Source organism: Leucopleurus acutus (genome assembly GCF_964270905.1).
Source record: "Leucopleurus acutus genome assembly, chromosome: 19".
Lineage (NCBI taxonomy): Eukaryota > Metazoa > Chordata > Mammalia > Artiodactyla > Delphinidae > Leucopleurus > Leucopleurus acutus.
In genome coordinates this window covers 24,849,023-24,865,686 of record NC_139161.1, presented here as the reverse complement: position 1 = coordinate 24,865,686, position 16,664 = coordinate 24,849,023, and the positions used below count along the sequence as shown (strand labels likewise).

General features: G+C 37.4%; 1 protein-coding gene across 7 annotated transcripts in view; it reads left to right on the top strand.

Annotated features, from left to right (window-relative positions):
- The window catches only part of SPAG9 (sperm associated antigen 9), a 147,957-nt gene extending 131,818 nt beyond the window's left edge, over nucleotides 1-16,139 (top strand). For 4 of the 7 annotated variants that reach the window (XM_082861705.1, XM_082861703.1, XM_082861707.1 and 1 more), the window contains 7 exons: nucleotides 1,101-1,249; nucleotides 2,245-2,416; nucleotides 4,336-4,449; nucleotides 5,810-5,848; nucleotides 6,771-6,947; nucleotides 10,368-10,517; nucleotides 12,826-16,139. In XM_082861705.1, coding sequence (XP_082717831.1) covers nucleotides 1,101-1,249; nucleotides 2,245-2,416; nucleotides 4,336-4,449; nucleotides 5,810-5,848; nucleotides 6,771-6,947; nucleotides 10,368-10,517; nucleotides 12,826-12,941 — 917 coding nt within the window. In that variant the 3' untranslated portion in view covers nucleotides 12,942-16,139. The remainder of the gene's footprint in view (nucleotides 1-1,100; nucleotides 1,250-2,244; nucleotides 2,417-4,335; nucleotides 4,450-5,809; nucleotides 5,849-6,770; nucleotides 6,948-10,367; nucleotides 10,518-12,825) is intronic. The other 3 variants (XM_082861706.1, XM_082861704.1, XM_082861709.1) reach the window with 1 other exon arrangement.
- Nucleotides 16,140-16,664: the final 525 nt, after the last annotated feature.

Here is a 16,664-nt window from a genome sequence, read left to right as displayed (position 1 = left end):
AATTCTATTGTCATCCTCACTTTATAGACGAGGAAACTGAGGCACAGAGTATTTTAGTCACTTGTTCATGGTCACTCAACTAGTGAGTAGAAGAACCTAGAAAAAATGGAATAATAAATATTTTGGTAAACTGAATCCAAAATTATATTGAACAAGATAAACAAAATACATTTACTAAGGATACATGTAAAGTCCTACATTTGGGTTCAGAAGAGTAGATGGAGGAGATATGTCTGAAGAGTGATATCAAACTCAATACGAGTTAACATCCTAAGCCTCATAGAAATTAGAGTCCAGAGCAGGGCTGGTGATAATCCTGCTCCACTCTAGTAGATCAACATTAAATGGATCTGGACAAAGCGGAGTTAGGATGAAGATTCCATAAACTGTGGTGTGCTTGGTTTTGAAAGGAGAAGACAGGGCAGTAGCAATGAAGTGGGACTGGGTTTATTCTGTGTTTCCATTAGGCAAAGCTATAGATTAATGAGTGGTTACGTACAAGAAGGCAGGCAGACTTTAGCTAGGTATGGGGAATATTTTTAAGACAATTATAGCTTTCTTACAATGGAACAGCTGCTTTGTGAGGTAGTATGTTTTCTTTCACTGAAATTGTTCAAGCAAAGCAAGCTTACAGTGGTTGGTTCTCATTTGTATGTATTTCTGTCATCACTAAAATTATAGTATGCATAATTCCTAAAGTGTTAGCAATGCATTGCCCTTGACTTCTAGCCAAGAAGATATATCAAAATGCAAGTGAGTGAGAGCAGTATTATCCCCAAAATAACCTTAAATCCATTCTAATTCTTAAAATATTATTATAAACAGGTAACTTATAACTGATTTATCACATCACTGCTGTTGAGAACATGGGGGTCCAGGTACTGGGAGACAGGTTGAACCATATGACCTTTGAGGTCTCTTCCAACTTTGCAGTTTATAGAACAAAAGAACTCAATCTCTGTAAATATACACTGAATACATGGTATCCGGGGGATGCTTCGTCAATAAATTTAATTACACACCCAAATAGAATGTTTCTTGAATTAAAATTGAGTAAAAGGTAGTGTGCATAAACTAATCATCTGTTTCTTATTTTAAAGACGGGCAGTGGGATTTGTCAAACTATCACTTGTTAGATCTTGGACGACCTCACCATTCCATCCGATGCATGACTGTGGTACATGACAAAGTTTGGTGTGGCTATAGGAACAAAATTTATGTGGTTCAGCCAAAGGCCATGAAAATAGAGGCAAGTTAACCCATGTTTTCTGTACTTAACTGAATTTGTATTACCTGAAGACCCTAAGGCTTAATTATTTTCTTCTTTAGAAATTATTATCTGAATCTGCGTGTTTTGGGGTACTCCGGTGATATTTTGGATGAATTCTCAGCTTTCTGTGTTACTTTACTTCTCCTTCTGCTTTTGACTATGAGTAGGGGAAGTGGTTTTTTAGAAAGGAAGGAAGATTCACACATGAATGACTAAATGTGTGTCTGAGTATCCGTGGATGCATACATGTATTATTTGAATACATGGTTCTTGAAATGTTTAGTTATGTAGAGGTGATCTGAGAGCAGGACCCTCAAGTCTCCCCCACTACTCAGTGTGTATCCAGGCAAATCCGTATATGTGTCACAGACTGAGGAATAATATTGCAGTGGGAATTTGTTGTAAAAACAAAAACCTCTTAGCATTAGCATTGTTTTCTTAAAGTTTTGCCACAATACATAAATTTATTCTAATTGTTTAAGAAAAGAAAAACAGTAGGAAATTTTTAAGATGAAAGTTCTGTCCCAAATCCTGTTCCCAACCCTAGAAGTTCCATTTGGCATTTATGTTTTAGATGTATTCCTTACATGCGGATATCTATACACACACATACATCATTGTAAGTTCCTTTTTGTTTAATTATAAACAGGATCTTATTTTGTGTATTGCTCTGTAACAATACAAAATCCTGAGGTTAAATTCAATCTTTTTGTTGAATGCTGTTACATAGAATGGATGTGTCAGCATTGCTTTCATAAGTTGATATCCTACACAGTGCTGAAATCCAACATCCTTTGGTTCTTCTTCATTTTGTTTTGCAGTCTAGGATAATAGCAATTGTGTATATAAGAGTAACATATTTAGGCTCCTCTTTTAATATATAGTCTGCCAAATTATTGTGCAAATTTGCACAGTTTTTAAACACGAACTCCGACATAATAAAAGTAACATTGTGATTGAACAATCTTTTCTAGAAATCATTTGATGCACACCCCCGGAAGGAGAGCCAAGTGCGGCAGCTTGCCTGGGTGGGTGATGGCGTGTGGGTCTCCATTCGTTTGGATTCCACACTCCGTCTCTATCATGCACACACTTATCAACATCTGCAGGATGTGGACATTGAGCCTTATGTAAGCAAAATGCTAGGTAAGCTTCTAAAGCATTTTATCTTTGTCAGTCAAAGAAAATGGTTTATTTTTAAATGGTCTCAAATGCTGGGTTGAACCAATGAGTAAGTTGCCTCAGGAATAGTGAGCTCTTATCACTGAAAGAGTCAGGCAAATGCTCCATCTACCCTGTGGTCTTGACAGAAACTTGGGATCACTTCTGACTCCTCTCTTGTTCCCCACATCTAACCCATCAGCAGGAACTGTCAAGTCTTCCCCCAGAATATCTTAAATCAGTTACGTCTTTTGTTTTGTTTTGACCACGCCATGCAGCTTTCGGGATCTTTGTTCCCCAACCAGATATTGAACCCAGGCCCTGGCAATGAAACTGCTGAGTCCTAACCACTGGACTACCAGGGAATTCCCTTAAATTAGTTACATCTTTATATCTACCACTATTCCCACAGGCCAGGTCACCATTCTTTCCTCCCCAGACGACTATGAGCCTCTTAACTGGTCTTCCTGTCTCCACTCCAGTCAGCTTTCTGCATAGTAACCAGTGTGCAGATATCACTGAGACATACCTCCACTTATGTAATGCCAGCCACTTTCAGAATATTCTTGTCTTTAGGTGAGATGACATTTTGTGACGTTATCAGAAGAACTTAAATGGTCTGGACCTCTCTCCTTGCTCACTCTGTTCTGCCCACACGGACCTAAACTCAACAAGTTCTTTCCCATTTCAAGGCCCTCACATGTGCTGTAGCCTCTGTCTGAGAAGTTTTTCTTAGTCCCTTTTTACTTGGCTTTCAGGGCATAGCTTATGTGTCACATCCAAAAGAGACCTTTCCTGATCTCCCAGTTTTATTTAGGACCTCTTATACTTTTTCTTCATGGGCTTATCATTACTGTGGTTGTACCAGTATCATACATACTGTCTCTCTCCCCGACAGAACTTAATCTTCATGAAGGGCAGGGACTATCTTTGGTTTGTCCCTTGCAGTATCCTTAGCATCCCAGTCCAGTGCTGTATGACTATTAGGGATGTCACAAATGATTTCTTTATGAAGAGAGGTTGAACTGCATCAGTGGTTTTTAACTTTTTTAGAGTCGTCGCCCTCAGGAAACCTGATGTGCCCTCTCCCTTGAATCAGCCATATATACACATAGACATAAACTAATTTCAGGAATATACTTTGCCCATAAGTTAAAGATCTCTAGCTTAGACTATTTAAGGTTCCTTCTAACACTGTGATTCTATGATCATACTCTCATTTCTAGTAAGTAGAACTTATGAGTAACTAGATGCTGTTTGTCTTAAATGTATTATCTGTTTAATAATTTTGCCTCTCAAATCCCTGAAAATAAGATCAGTTTTAAAATTCCCTTGAAATAAAAAGTGCATTTATTCTTCCTAAATTACATGCATATGGTATCCTAAAATTTCTAAACTGCTTTAGACTCAAATATATAAACAAGGAAAGAATGTAGGTTTTGTTAGCAAAGATTGTTTCTTACCTGTGAAAAGAAAATTAAGGCAAGCAAGAACTCTCTCCGTTTATAAAATGGAAGGACATTTAATTTCCCCAATCTAGTAAACTGTTTTTGTTGAGGTTTTTTGGTTTTGTTTTGTGTTTTGGTTTGTTTGGTTTGGTTTTGCAGCTCCTTAAGTAAATCCTGTATCGTATTTCCTGATCCACAGCATCTTCCTTCTCAATGATAATGTAATGCCAGCCACTTTTAGAGTTTTCTTTTTCCATTAACCGTGAATTGTCAGATAGATGATAAAGCCAAATGAGCGTTCGCCTTCATTGATGTGTACCTTCTTCAGGAAACATCCAACTAGCTCTGGTCACATTTCCTCTCTGCTATATTAGTCCAGCTACTCTTAGGGACTTGGAACCTAAAACATCATCTGCTCTAGTTTTTCAATAAAATGTCTTCTCTCCTGTCATACAGGTACTGGAAAACTGGGCTTCTCTTTTGTGAGGATCACAGCTCTTATGGTGTCTTGCAATCGTTTGTGGGTAGGGACAGGAAACGGTGTCATTATCTCCATCCCATTGACAGAAAGTAAGTACGTTTTTAGGTAACTGTCACAGGAGAGTTGTGGGGAACAGCCTTGTCTGGAATTCAGGTAGAAGGAATTGTTTAGTTATTGGCAAATCTGTGGTAATTCAGAAAGTCAAACTGATGGCAGAGATCTAACTATTGTTCCTTCACTCTTTCTGTGAAATTTATAGACTCTAGCAAGTATATCAGGACCAATATTTACAGTTAAAAGTTTTTCATTGTGAGAAACTCTTTCTCATTTCAGGAATCATGGTCCTGTTTCATCTCAAATAATGGTTGATGTCCATTTTTTCTTTCAGCTTTATTGTACTAGTATCCAGAAACATTACCTAACTATCTAATATCCTAGTTTTCCATATCTCTGTGGCAGTTAGTTCAGGATATTCCATTTGGCTTAAGAGTTGTGGGAGAAGTTTCTTAGGAGGCCAGCAAATCCTTCCTGACATTGGAGACAAGACATCTACCTCTGTTTGAAAAGAATGTGAACAATATGTACATTGTATGTTTTTTATATTTGCTTCATTATTATTATTTTTGTGAACAAAATGTGCATTGTATGTTTTTCATATTATGTTCCATTACATTGATCATTCATTAAATAAGTGTTTTTGTGCTGCAGAATTCATGGGCAGGGAATGATTTGAAAAAAAGTGCAATAAGTCCATAAAACAAGTCAATAAATAAACACCTCAGAATTTTCAGGGGAAAGGAGGAGGACTGGATGGTGGTATATCTGGAGCCTTTAAAGAACCTAAATTCTTTTTTTTTTTTGGCCACACCGCGAGGCTTGTGGGATTTTAGTTCCCCAGCCAGGCAGAGAACCCGTGCCCCTGGCAGTGGAAGCAAGGAGCCCTAACCACTGGACCACCAATTTAAAGAACCTAAATTCTTAATCCCAGCTGTATTTTCTACTACAACAACTTATAAATCTACATGTTTAGATCACTTCTTATATCTTAAGAGATTCCAGGATCCCCAGAGTTCATTTCAGTTCTTCACAGACCAGAGTTCCATTTTAGCATAGTTACTTGCACGGGATTTCTTAAAGAAAAGGGGAAAATATTAGCATTTAGAAAATGTTCCCCAGTAAGTTCTCATTCACTTAAATTGCTTTATAATTAAGAAAAGCAAAATCACAGTAAATAAATTGTCCTTTTTGAGCAGAGATATTCTTTAGAGGCTTTGGTAAGAACTTTGTGTGTTTCTTGGTATTATACCGAGTTGGATTTTGTTAATTTAGTTAGGAGTTTTGAGCTCCTGAGTTGCCAGATAGAAGACGCTGAGAGTGGCATCTCATAGTAATCCTTCTCCTCCCTGTCATGCACCTCTCCATGTCCCCTTTCCTCCTTTCTCACTTTAGCCGTAATCCTCCACCAGGGACGTTTACTGGGGCTGAGGGGTAAGTGCAGATCCTGAACCACACTCTTCTTTCTGGCTTCTCATGGCCACCGTGAGGCCGTTCTCACGTCTCTAGATACCCTCTTGAATGTTCCTAAATGTCATCCACTTGCAGTCACTGCATTGCAGCAGGTGTTTTTTTGTTTTTGTTTTTTTTTTAATGTTTGTTACGTGGCCTCCAAGCTACTGCTCAGCAGCTTAGTCTGTTTATCATCTTTCGTTGCAGCTGACCTTTCTTTCAGACTTTGTTTTCCCTCCAATAAAAACACGAAACATCTCTGAAAACTGTCTTTAATCTACATGGTTTATTCCTGTTACCAATCATGTTTCTTTCCTCTACTTACTGGTCCATGGAATGGGGATGTTTTGTGAGTCTGGTCATTCTAAAATAATTCGGCAAACGATCAGTCTGGTGTAAATAAAAGCTACTCTACTGTACTGGATGGATCCTTTTAAACACAACTTTTTACTGCCTCTCAAGGGAGATATTCTTACCACAAGGGAGAAAAAAATCAAAAGATAAACTATAAAAATTCTGCTAAAAAATATACCTGTTTACTTTAAGCTATATAACCGGTTAGTTTTCTAAAATGAGGATTAAAAAACAAAACAGACATACCTAAGAAATCTTTTCTTTTATTAACTAAAATGATTTTTTTAAATTAATAGATGTGTTTAAAAAGTAAACTTAGCTATTGCTAGACTGGCAAAATCCCCTACTCCATTTACTGAGAAACTTAAAAATAACTAGCATGCTGTATATCTTTTTTTTTTTCCAGCTTTGTCTTGAGTTGGCATTGCTGCCCTTGTTTTATCTCAACTGGCTGTAGCTTTTAGATAATATCATAAGGATTAACCAGTAATCTCTTGCATCATGACTGTTTTCTAGGGGAAAATATTTGGTGTTTGGTTTTCTATTGTAGCAAATAAAACCTCAGGAGCATCAGGAAATCGTCCTGGAAGTGTCATCCGTGTATATGGTGATGAAAACAGTGATAAAGTGACACCAGGGACATTTATACCCTATTGTTCAATGGCACATGCACAGCTTTGCTTCCATGGGCACAGGGATGCTGTGAAATTCTTTGTGGCAGTCCCAGGTGAGTTAGATTATTCTATTGAGAAGTTGTTTGTCCAGTTGACTGTTGAACAATGTGCATTTGAACTGCACTGATCCCCTTATACACAGATTGTTTTCAGTAGTGAACACTACACTGCTACATGATCCATGGTTGGTTGAATCTTTGAATGCAGATTGTGGACACAGAGGAACCATGAATATGGAGGGCTGACTTAATTTCACTCAGATTTTTGACTGCACAGAGGGTCAGTGCCCCAACCCCTGCATTATTCAAGGGCCAACTGTAATTGTCTGTCCCTTGGTTCCTCTTCCTAGTCTAATACTAAGTACTGAAATGACTGAAAAACTCCAGTATAACGCATGAAATGTTCTATAACGGAGGTATGAATAAAGTGCTGTAGAGATACTTGATAGAAGCTGTTTTGGAATCTCTACCCCAAAAACAAACTTGATTTTAGACTTCTTTACTTTTGAAAAGCAATGATATTATTTTGTCACTGCAGAATGCCGAAAATGGTTTTGGCCTCATAAAAGAGATTTCTAGAAAGAAGTCCCTATCATCAAGGCTATATTCAGGAAGAGATGGAAAATGTGCTCTGATACTTATAGCGCTGTGCCAAGAAACAGCAGGAGTCTGGGGTTCTGGGCCTTTACCACTTGCCATGTTGTCTTGAGCAAATTGCTTAACCTCTGATACTCATTTCTTCATTTCCTAAGTGGATGTGATTAATATCTGCTCTGCCAACCTCATTTGTTGTAAAGATTAATGAAAGGGCTTTGGGAACTATAAAGCACCATCCAGATGAAAGGTGGCAGTGATGATGTCCAGTGAAAAATGTTCTGTCCCTTGAGAATACTAAAGTGATGTTACTGATCATCTGTAAGCAGGACCTATGTTTTGGATTTTTTTTCCCTGTAAGAGGCAAGTTTAGGAGTTAGACAAAGTTCAAATCTGGCTTTGCCACACCAACTGTGTGATGTTGGACATGGTGGTATCTCAGTGTATTAGTCAGGGTTCTGCCGAGGAACAGAACCAATAGGGCGTGTGCGTGTGCGTGTGCGTGTGTGTGTGTGTGTGTGTGTGTGTGTGTGTGTGTGTGTGTGTGTATGAGAGAGAGCGAGTGCAAAGAGGGGGAGGGAGGGAGAGAGAGATTGATTTAATTTAAGGAATTGGTTCATGTGATTATGGGGGCTGGCAATTCTGAAATCTGCAGAGAAGGCTGGCAGGCTGGAGGCCTAGGAAAGAGCTGATGTTTGCAGCTCAAGTGTAAAGGCAGCCCGGAGGCAGAATTCCCTTTTCCTTGAGGGACCTCTCTTTTTCTCTTAAGGCCTTCAGCTGATTGGCCCACCCACATTATGGAGAGTAATCTGCTTTACTCAAAGTCCACTGATTTAAATGTTCATTATTTCTAAAAAAGTACCTTCACAGCAGTATCTAGACTAGAGTTTGAGCAAATGTCTCAGCACCAGAGCCAAGACATTTGACACATAAAATTAGCCACTCTAATTTTTCCCAAGGATGTTCCAAAGATTAAATGATTAAATGTATATAGTATAGGGTTGGCATATGGTACCCTAACCAATTATTCAGTATTCTTAACAACATGGTAATGAACTTCTTGAAATGTACATGTATATTTTTGTATAATTATTTCCTCAGAATAAACTTATAGAAATGGATTTTTTTTAATTTATTTTTTGGCTGCGTTGGGTCTTAGTTGTGGCACGTGGGATCTTTCGTTGTGGCTCATGGGCTCTTGTTGCAATGCGCAGGCTCCTCTGTAGTTGTGGCATGCGGGCTCTCTAGTTGTGGCATGCAGGCTGCAGATTGTGTGGGCTCTGTATTTGTGGCGCAGGGGCTTCAGAGCATGTAGGCTCTGTAGTTGTGGCATGCGGGCTCAGTAGTTGTGGCACATGGGCACATGCCCTGCGGCATGTGGGATCTTAGTTCCCCGACCAGGGATCGAACCAGCGTCCCCTGCATTGCAAGACGGATTCTTAACCACTGGACCACCAGGGAAGTTCCTTTTCCTGCTTTTTTTTTTTTAAAAAAATAATGCCATAGAGTCCCCTTTAAGTCTCCTTTATATTTCTCTAATCCCCTTCCCTTCCTTCTTCCCTGTCCATCTATAACCACTATCCTGAAGTTGAAATTTATCCTTCTGCCCATGTTTTTGTATTTTTACTACATTGGAACATAAACAATATATAGTATTTTTTGTATTTTTAAGTCTTATGTTACGTATATATTATTCTGCAAATTATTTCTCATTTTTGAGATTTGTTAATATTTATGCATAAAAATCTAGTTCATTCATTTAACCGTGGTATTCTAATATCTGAATAAATATGCTACCTTTTATCCATTCTCCTATAGATCAACTTCTAGGCTTTTTCTCTGTTTTCCCTCCACTATTAAAAAACAGTACTGCAGTAGACCTTTTTGTGCACATGGGAGAGACTTTTCTGTTGGGTATAAATCTGGAAGTGGAATTGGCAACATTGTTGTTTGTTGGCCAGTTGGCCCTAAGGATTAAACCATTCAGGATGGCCTTAATATCATACCACTGTGCTCTTGCTTCTGTGGCAAAACTAACTAGTCTGCTAACAGAAGTTATCTCTAGCAGGCTTGATTTCTTCTAGAGTATAATTGAATAACGCATGAATGAGGCACTGTGAAAATAAATCAAACTGTCCTATCCATGTCCAACATAAATTGTTTATAAAGTGTTTCACATCATGGGACTCTGTCCTGTTATCACCTAAAGGCGTGGTCTGTGTAGTTCGACCAAAGGACAGCAGACCTGGCAAGAAAAAATACCCCATACTCATAGAGGTTATAGTGTCAATGATATTTCAAGGTTTCTCTCTATCATTTCATGCTTAAAGGTTCTACATTAGAATTTAAATGTTAGAACAAATTACACATTACCCAGTAATTTTATTTGCATAATCTAAATTAAAAATAAGATGTACTTTTCTTAAATATGAGGAAACCATGGATTTGAAATCAATTCAAATATTAATTATGAATATCCAAATTCATAAGGCTTAAGTTGAAGACTTTTCTGTCTCTTACATAAACACACATGTACCCTTCCAGGGGAGAGATCTTTCCACTACCCCTCAGATAAAACAATGTATATTATAATAGTCTGAAGCAGGCAGTTAAGACCAGCCGAGCCACATATAGATTTCATACTGGATTCTGGACCTATTTCTGTTTTAGTACAAAATAGCTTTACTTGGATTTCAAATTGGGCTTTCATGACCTTTATAGATGTTTTCTGATCATGCAGAGGCTTCTAACATCCCTAGTACTTTGGCTGTATTAGAATGTACTTACCTTGTTCAGCTTTCTGAAAATATTCAGAAAAAATGAGTCTCTCCCACCCCAATCCTTGATAAGTAATATTCACTTCTGTTCCTGTATAAATAGGTCAAGTCATCAGCCCACAGAGTGGCAGCAGTGGCACAGATCTAACAGTTGACAGAGCAGGGCCATCTGCACAGGAGCCTGGCAGCCAGACACCCTTGAAGTCTATGCTTGTCATCAGTGGAGGAGAGGGCTACATTGACTTCCGAATGGGTAGGTCATTGCTTCTGGGGGCTTTGTTTCCACTGTTCCGTGATGTGGATTTTCACCCACAGTAAGCAAGAAACTCAGATACATGATTTCTAAGAGGTTTTCTTTGAACTCTTTACTTGGAAAATGATTTTATATTTCTTTTTTTCCTACTTTCATGATTTTTTTTTTTTTCCTTTTTATACCAAGGTGTGTTTATTTGAAGGAGCATTAGAAAACAGCAGGGTTTGGTCGTATGTTGAGGTATATGTGAAGAGCATATGGAGTCAGCAGGCCTTGGGGAAATCATTCAACCTCCCAGAACCTCAGTTTCCTCACCTGCAAAGTGGAGAAATAAAAATACTTCATAAAGTGTTGTTTGTAACCAAATTCATTTCATTTGTTCATTTTCTCACCTTGTAAACAATAATTAGCTACTGTGTACCTGTTAGCCTTGAGCATGAGATACAAAAACAAATCAGACAAAGTCTCCCTCCAGTAAGTTACAGAACAATACAGAGATAGAAACATGTTAATAAATTAGTGTTACAGATGCTCTGATGGGTAGTAGTCAGTTTTTCCTAGGGGTAGGGGAAGAAGGAAGTCAAGAAATGATGCTTGAGATGACTCAGTACTGAAGAGCATGAGTCTGAAGAATTGGGGTGGGGATGGTATGGGGAAGGCTGGGGAGACTGGCATTCCAAGGTAAGAGATAGCTTGACCAAGGCTTAGAAATGTGAAACCACCTTAGCTGAAGAAAAACTACTTAAAAATGACTGGAACATGGAGTAGAAGCAAATATAAATTTGACCAGAGATAAATCTAGAAATGGAGGGAGGGGCTGGATTATAGAAGGCCTTTATATACCTAATTAAGGAGTTTGCACTTTAAAGCAAAGGAAAATTATTGGAGGACTTTAAATAGAAGAGCAATATGATCATATGTGTGTGTAAATGGATTGGAGGTGTAAGACTAGAGGTAGGGAATGGGTTAGGAAAAAATAAACGAGTAAGGTAGAAACAGTAGGAGTAGACTAGCACTGTGATGGGGAATTGGTAACTGACAGAATGTGAAGGAAGAGGTAATGATCCATTTACTTAGAGTTAATGACTATCAGAACAGAAGCAGCAGATCTGGAGGGAGTGGAATGAGGAGTTCTGTGTTGGACATGTTGACCTTGGAGTGCATGGAAGTTGGGAGTTATCTAGGTGGAAGATGTCCACCGGGCTTTTGGGTATAAGAGTTTCATATCTCAGGAGGGAGGAATATGAGGACTACTGACACGCAGTGGTACTAGAAGTCACAAGGGTTGATGAGTTCACCCAAGGAGAGTATGTAGGGGCCAGAAGAAAAGGTTCTAGGATAGAGCCCTGCTTTAATACTGCACTTAAAGAATCATGAGTGCTTAGGAAGGGATCTCAGAAAGAATGGCCAGAGAGGTTTCAAAGAAAACACTTGTGGAAGTGTAGTGCTTTGTAAACTGTAAAGCACTGTGATGTAAATTTATTTATTTGCTATAAATAAAGGAACCTTTTGGACTGGCCTAAAATCACAATGATTGAAAAAGTTTCTAAACGTAAGGCCTTAGAGAATATAATGTTGTAGACTGGTGACTAAAACTTCAGTTTTAATTCTGTTAAAAAAAAGAATATAAAATTTAGGGTCATATAAATGACAGTGTGCCGCATGTAATTAGTATAAACTAAAATTTCTGATGCAGAAGGCTCATTGACACATTTTTAAGGCAGGGCTTTTAATGTTAAGGTTAGGAATGGTGATGTCAGTAGGAATGGAGTCACTTCAAAGTGAACTGACTGTTGGTGCAGAATTCCTTTATAGAGAGAGATGGCCTTCACTCGGCTGGGTGATTTGGAACTTCTTCTTCGATTGCAACATGGTAGCCTGAACCATACTAAAGAGTATGTCAGTAAAATCTTTATGTGGTCTTTTCATTTCCACTAAAAATTTCTAAAAATTGCTTAACCAGGTTTGTCAGTATCTCTAGGTAATCCAGCCTGAAAAGCAGAATTTGTCTTAAAGCATAGGTTGATTTTAATAGTAAGTATACTTTTTAAAAATTGAATTTGATCTTTTCTTTGTTCCATTTCCTTTTTCGTATCCTGTAATATTTTAGCTATGAGAAATTGATCTCAGTAGTCTCTTTCAGAAGTTAGGCAGTGAGGATTGTGACGCATGGCATTTCTTTTATGGTGTTCTCTGAAATGGGTGGCAGACGAGTTTTATGCATGCTGCTCATGGACTAACCGTGAGTCTGATGTGCATCAGCCTGTATCTTCAAAATGCTTAACGGAGTCTCCGTGTCATCCACCAGGTGATGAAGGTGGAGAATCAGAGCTGCTTGGAGAGGATCTTCCACTCGAGCCTTCTGTCGCCAAAGCGGAAAGGAGTCACTTGATAGTGTGGCAAGTGATGTATGGTAGTGAGTGAACCCATAGGAAACAGGTGGCGACGGGGAAGCCATCTCTTCTGCATGGTTTATTTTCCCTTTTTCCCTTTATTTAATGCTCTCTTTGTGAAATAAGTTTCACCACATAATGTATGAGCATTTTTTTTTCTGTTAACTATGCTATAAAATCTGTCCTACTGTAACAATACAGGAACTAGCTGTTTTACTGCACCAGTGTTATAGGCAATTTCAGTATATTATGAACAAATCAAAGAATGTTTACTTTCTGCAAACTGGTGAATTTTAGAAAGCAATCCAGTTGTGGTTTACTCTGCCACAGCTAATGTCGCTTACTTCATTTGACGGGGTCACTGTTTAGCTATCACTCATAATGAAATTAATGGAAACACTTGATAAATGAAACTGTACCATTAAGTACAATAGTAAAGTTTTCCCCTATGTATTATAAAATTGACACAAACTAATATCAGGTAGATTATCAGGATTTATCTAAATGTCCCGAGAGGGCTAAAAGCTAACTGTAAATTACTTTAACTTTCACTTTCAAATCTGACAAATCTTGTTTATATGGTATATAAAACTTTGTTTTCATCAGATTTTGCGGGGGGGGGATTTTATATTAAAGAAATTAAGACTACACTATTTAAATAAAAGTTTCTTGTTTCTGACTTATTAGAGCTCTAAAGTTTATGAGGCCTGCTTCTCTGAATAGTCTGTTTTTTTTGTTTGCTTGTTTGTTTCCTTTTGAGACTAGTCTCACTCATTTTCATACTGACATGTTTGAAAGGTTTATTATTTATAAGGCTTAGAAGATACACTTCAGCAATGGGAGGATTTTTTTTTAAGGAAATTGTGTTTTGGATTTCTGTATCAATGGATGATGGTGGTTGGATGAGTTTTTTTCCGTGTAAAAAATTCACTTGTTTACCAGTTGTTCTTGGACTGCTCTTATCAGTTAGTAAGAGTAAAGCTGTAGTGGTGATGGAGTATGGCCTAATGAACTGAACGAGAGATTTAATTAGAAACGGTATTTTCCCTTGTTCTGTATAAAACTACACAACTGCCAGTACTTGATGTTCTGTATGTAAATGGTATTTAAGCTTTTGTGCCCTTTTGAGATTAAAATGCCATCCTCAATGAAGAAGACTTTGAAGGAGAATAAGACAAAATAGCATAAAGTAAAAGTTGACATTACAATCTTTTCACTCACAATGCCCATTTAAAAAATACAGTCTGGGTATAATTGATTTTCTTGTTTAATAAGTTTTAAAAAACCATTATGCTGCAGTTTTTTTCCCTCTCAGCCTTCTTGAAAATTTATGATTTATCATTCTTAATCCATTACTTTAAGCAAAACTAAATATAAGTTTAAGCACTGTCTTAAAAAATATGAGGTTATTGGACAAAGGCCCCCCAGTCATCGGAAGGACTGCTTCAGGAAAAGGAAACAACAGAAGTCTCAGATTGTCTAAGCATCCTTAAGGACCAATGACTTTCTTTCTGAACTGTAATGGAAAGATATTTGTAAAAAGTACTACCAGTGTCTTTTAAGCATATAGATGATTAGGCTAGATTATAAAGTACACAGGATTTAATGCGTCAGAGGAGGCCTTTGGATCCATTTGGCCACAGGTGTCTATAAGCACATTATGTACACAGTACAATTGTGGCCACTTTAGATGGCTAGGAGAAAAAAAACTTTTGGTAAAAGCTGTATTAAAAGGATAATTTTTTTACTTGAGCTACTTAGTCACTTTTTTCAGGGCACCAAAACTTAGGTCACTTTTCTATAGCTTATAAGCTATGTTTTTATTTTATTTTATTTTATAAATCTGAGCCACTGTTGGCAATACCTTAAAAAAAAACCCACATTATTAAATATTTTGGAGGAATGTTGTATAAATTCACAAAAAAGAGACACCAAAGTGTTTGGGAATTTTAATCCCAAGAAGTAAACATCCCAGAATCAGACCCCATGTACCGTTTGGTCTTTTACATGTTTCTATGACTGACTGTAATTTAGGAAATCAGGAGTTAAAGATGAAAAATGCAAACATGTTACAATGGTTGTTTATTGCTCTTTTTAAGCGTACCGGCTTTAACTTAAGGAATATAGGTGTGTAGCTATTTTATCTAAAATTGTCAGACATCTGTGGCCCTGTTTAACTTCAGGGACTAGAGAGTACAAAAATGTCTGTAAAATTTGTTTTAAGAGCTTGTCTTTATGTTTGTAATTTCAGTTAAATATTTTTTGCAGATTGCTTTACTTCCACCTTTTCCCCCAACAATAGGCTTATATTCTTGTAGCGTTCACTTTGGTCAAGGTGGTAGCCTTAGGAAGAAAATGCCAAAATGTAAGCTTCTTGTAAGCAGCGAGTGGTTGGTGTAATTGCCTATAGCTACCACATCAGTGGTAAAGAAGAGGCTTGAGTACCTCAGGTTGGTCTCTCCATGTAAAAAAAAAAATTACCCCTGTTGGAAGAAATAAGGAATACCTGAGAATTTTCTCATTCTGTTATGTTTGGGTTATGTGTGATGTTGAACCATGTGAAATTTCCGATGTTCAAACATTGCTGATTTACAAAAATGACAGTATCATATATATCAACGTAATACTCACTGCTCAATGCAGGTTCAAATCCCTATGAGGCAAAGGGATAATATTCTTTAGGAACTCAGTTTTGAGTGTTTTTTTCTAATTTGTGTGGATCTAAATTTTTAAAATAGGAATGAATATCTTAATAGCTGCAGCTTGTTGAGAGTGTAAAACATTTTGAGTGCAAAATATGCAGCACATAACTTTTCACACGAAGCGTGTTTGCATAGAAAAGGTTAAGATATATTCTCTCAGTTTCTGTGTTGTTCATTTCTTGTAAAGGTCTTCCTGCGTGTGAGAATGGACCCTTTAACATAGGTTGCCTTAGTGACAAAACAAAGCAAAACAATTGTCTCATAATACTAACTGTCCTAAAGAACGTGTGTCTTGCAAATGCTGTGGAACTGAATATTTATTTCCTTGTGAGTATTATGACCATTACCAAAGGATTCAACCAGATTTAGGGCTCTTCTTAATTGATCACGTTGAGAAAGGGACTCGTTTTGGTCCCAGTTTGTACTAAGGGAAGAGAAGAGAAGAGAAGAGAGAATTAAATGTGGAAATCATAAATGCTTTTCTAACAGGGTTATGCTATTTTGTAACACTAAATGTCTTTTCTTTTCTTTTAAAAAAATTAAGTTTTTATTATTAATTTTGTCATACACTTCTCAACACTTGAATATATTTTAGCCATTTTATGGTCTGAATTTGTTTTTTGTCCAGGACATTTTATTCAGAATTTTACTTGCCTCTATAATCTTAAAAATGGGTTCTAGAGGGTCCCACTTGCTGTTTCTTTAGAGGCTGATGCTTCATTTCTATGAGCAAAAAGCTCATTTAGCAATGTAGTTATTTCAGTATTTATTTCTATTATGGAATCCCTGGGGTTCAGAATGTAACTTTGTACATGAAATATATATAAATATGTATATGAAACACGTATGAGGAGTGTGTTTTGTTTTGTTTTTGCCTTTCCTAGGGGTCTGACCTGATTTATATTTGAAAGTCCAATAATCATCTCCCATCGAACATGTCATTTCCAAGGGTCAGGACTGTCGCCATTTGGCACTGGCTGAGGGTGAGCAGTGAGCAGTACATGAAGAACATGTTTGCTTGGCTCACGTGTTTAGGTGACATATGAATAATA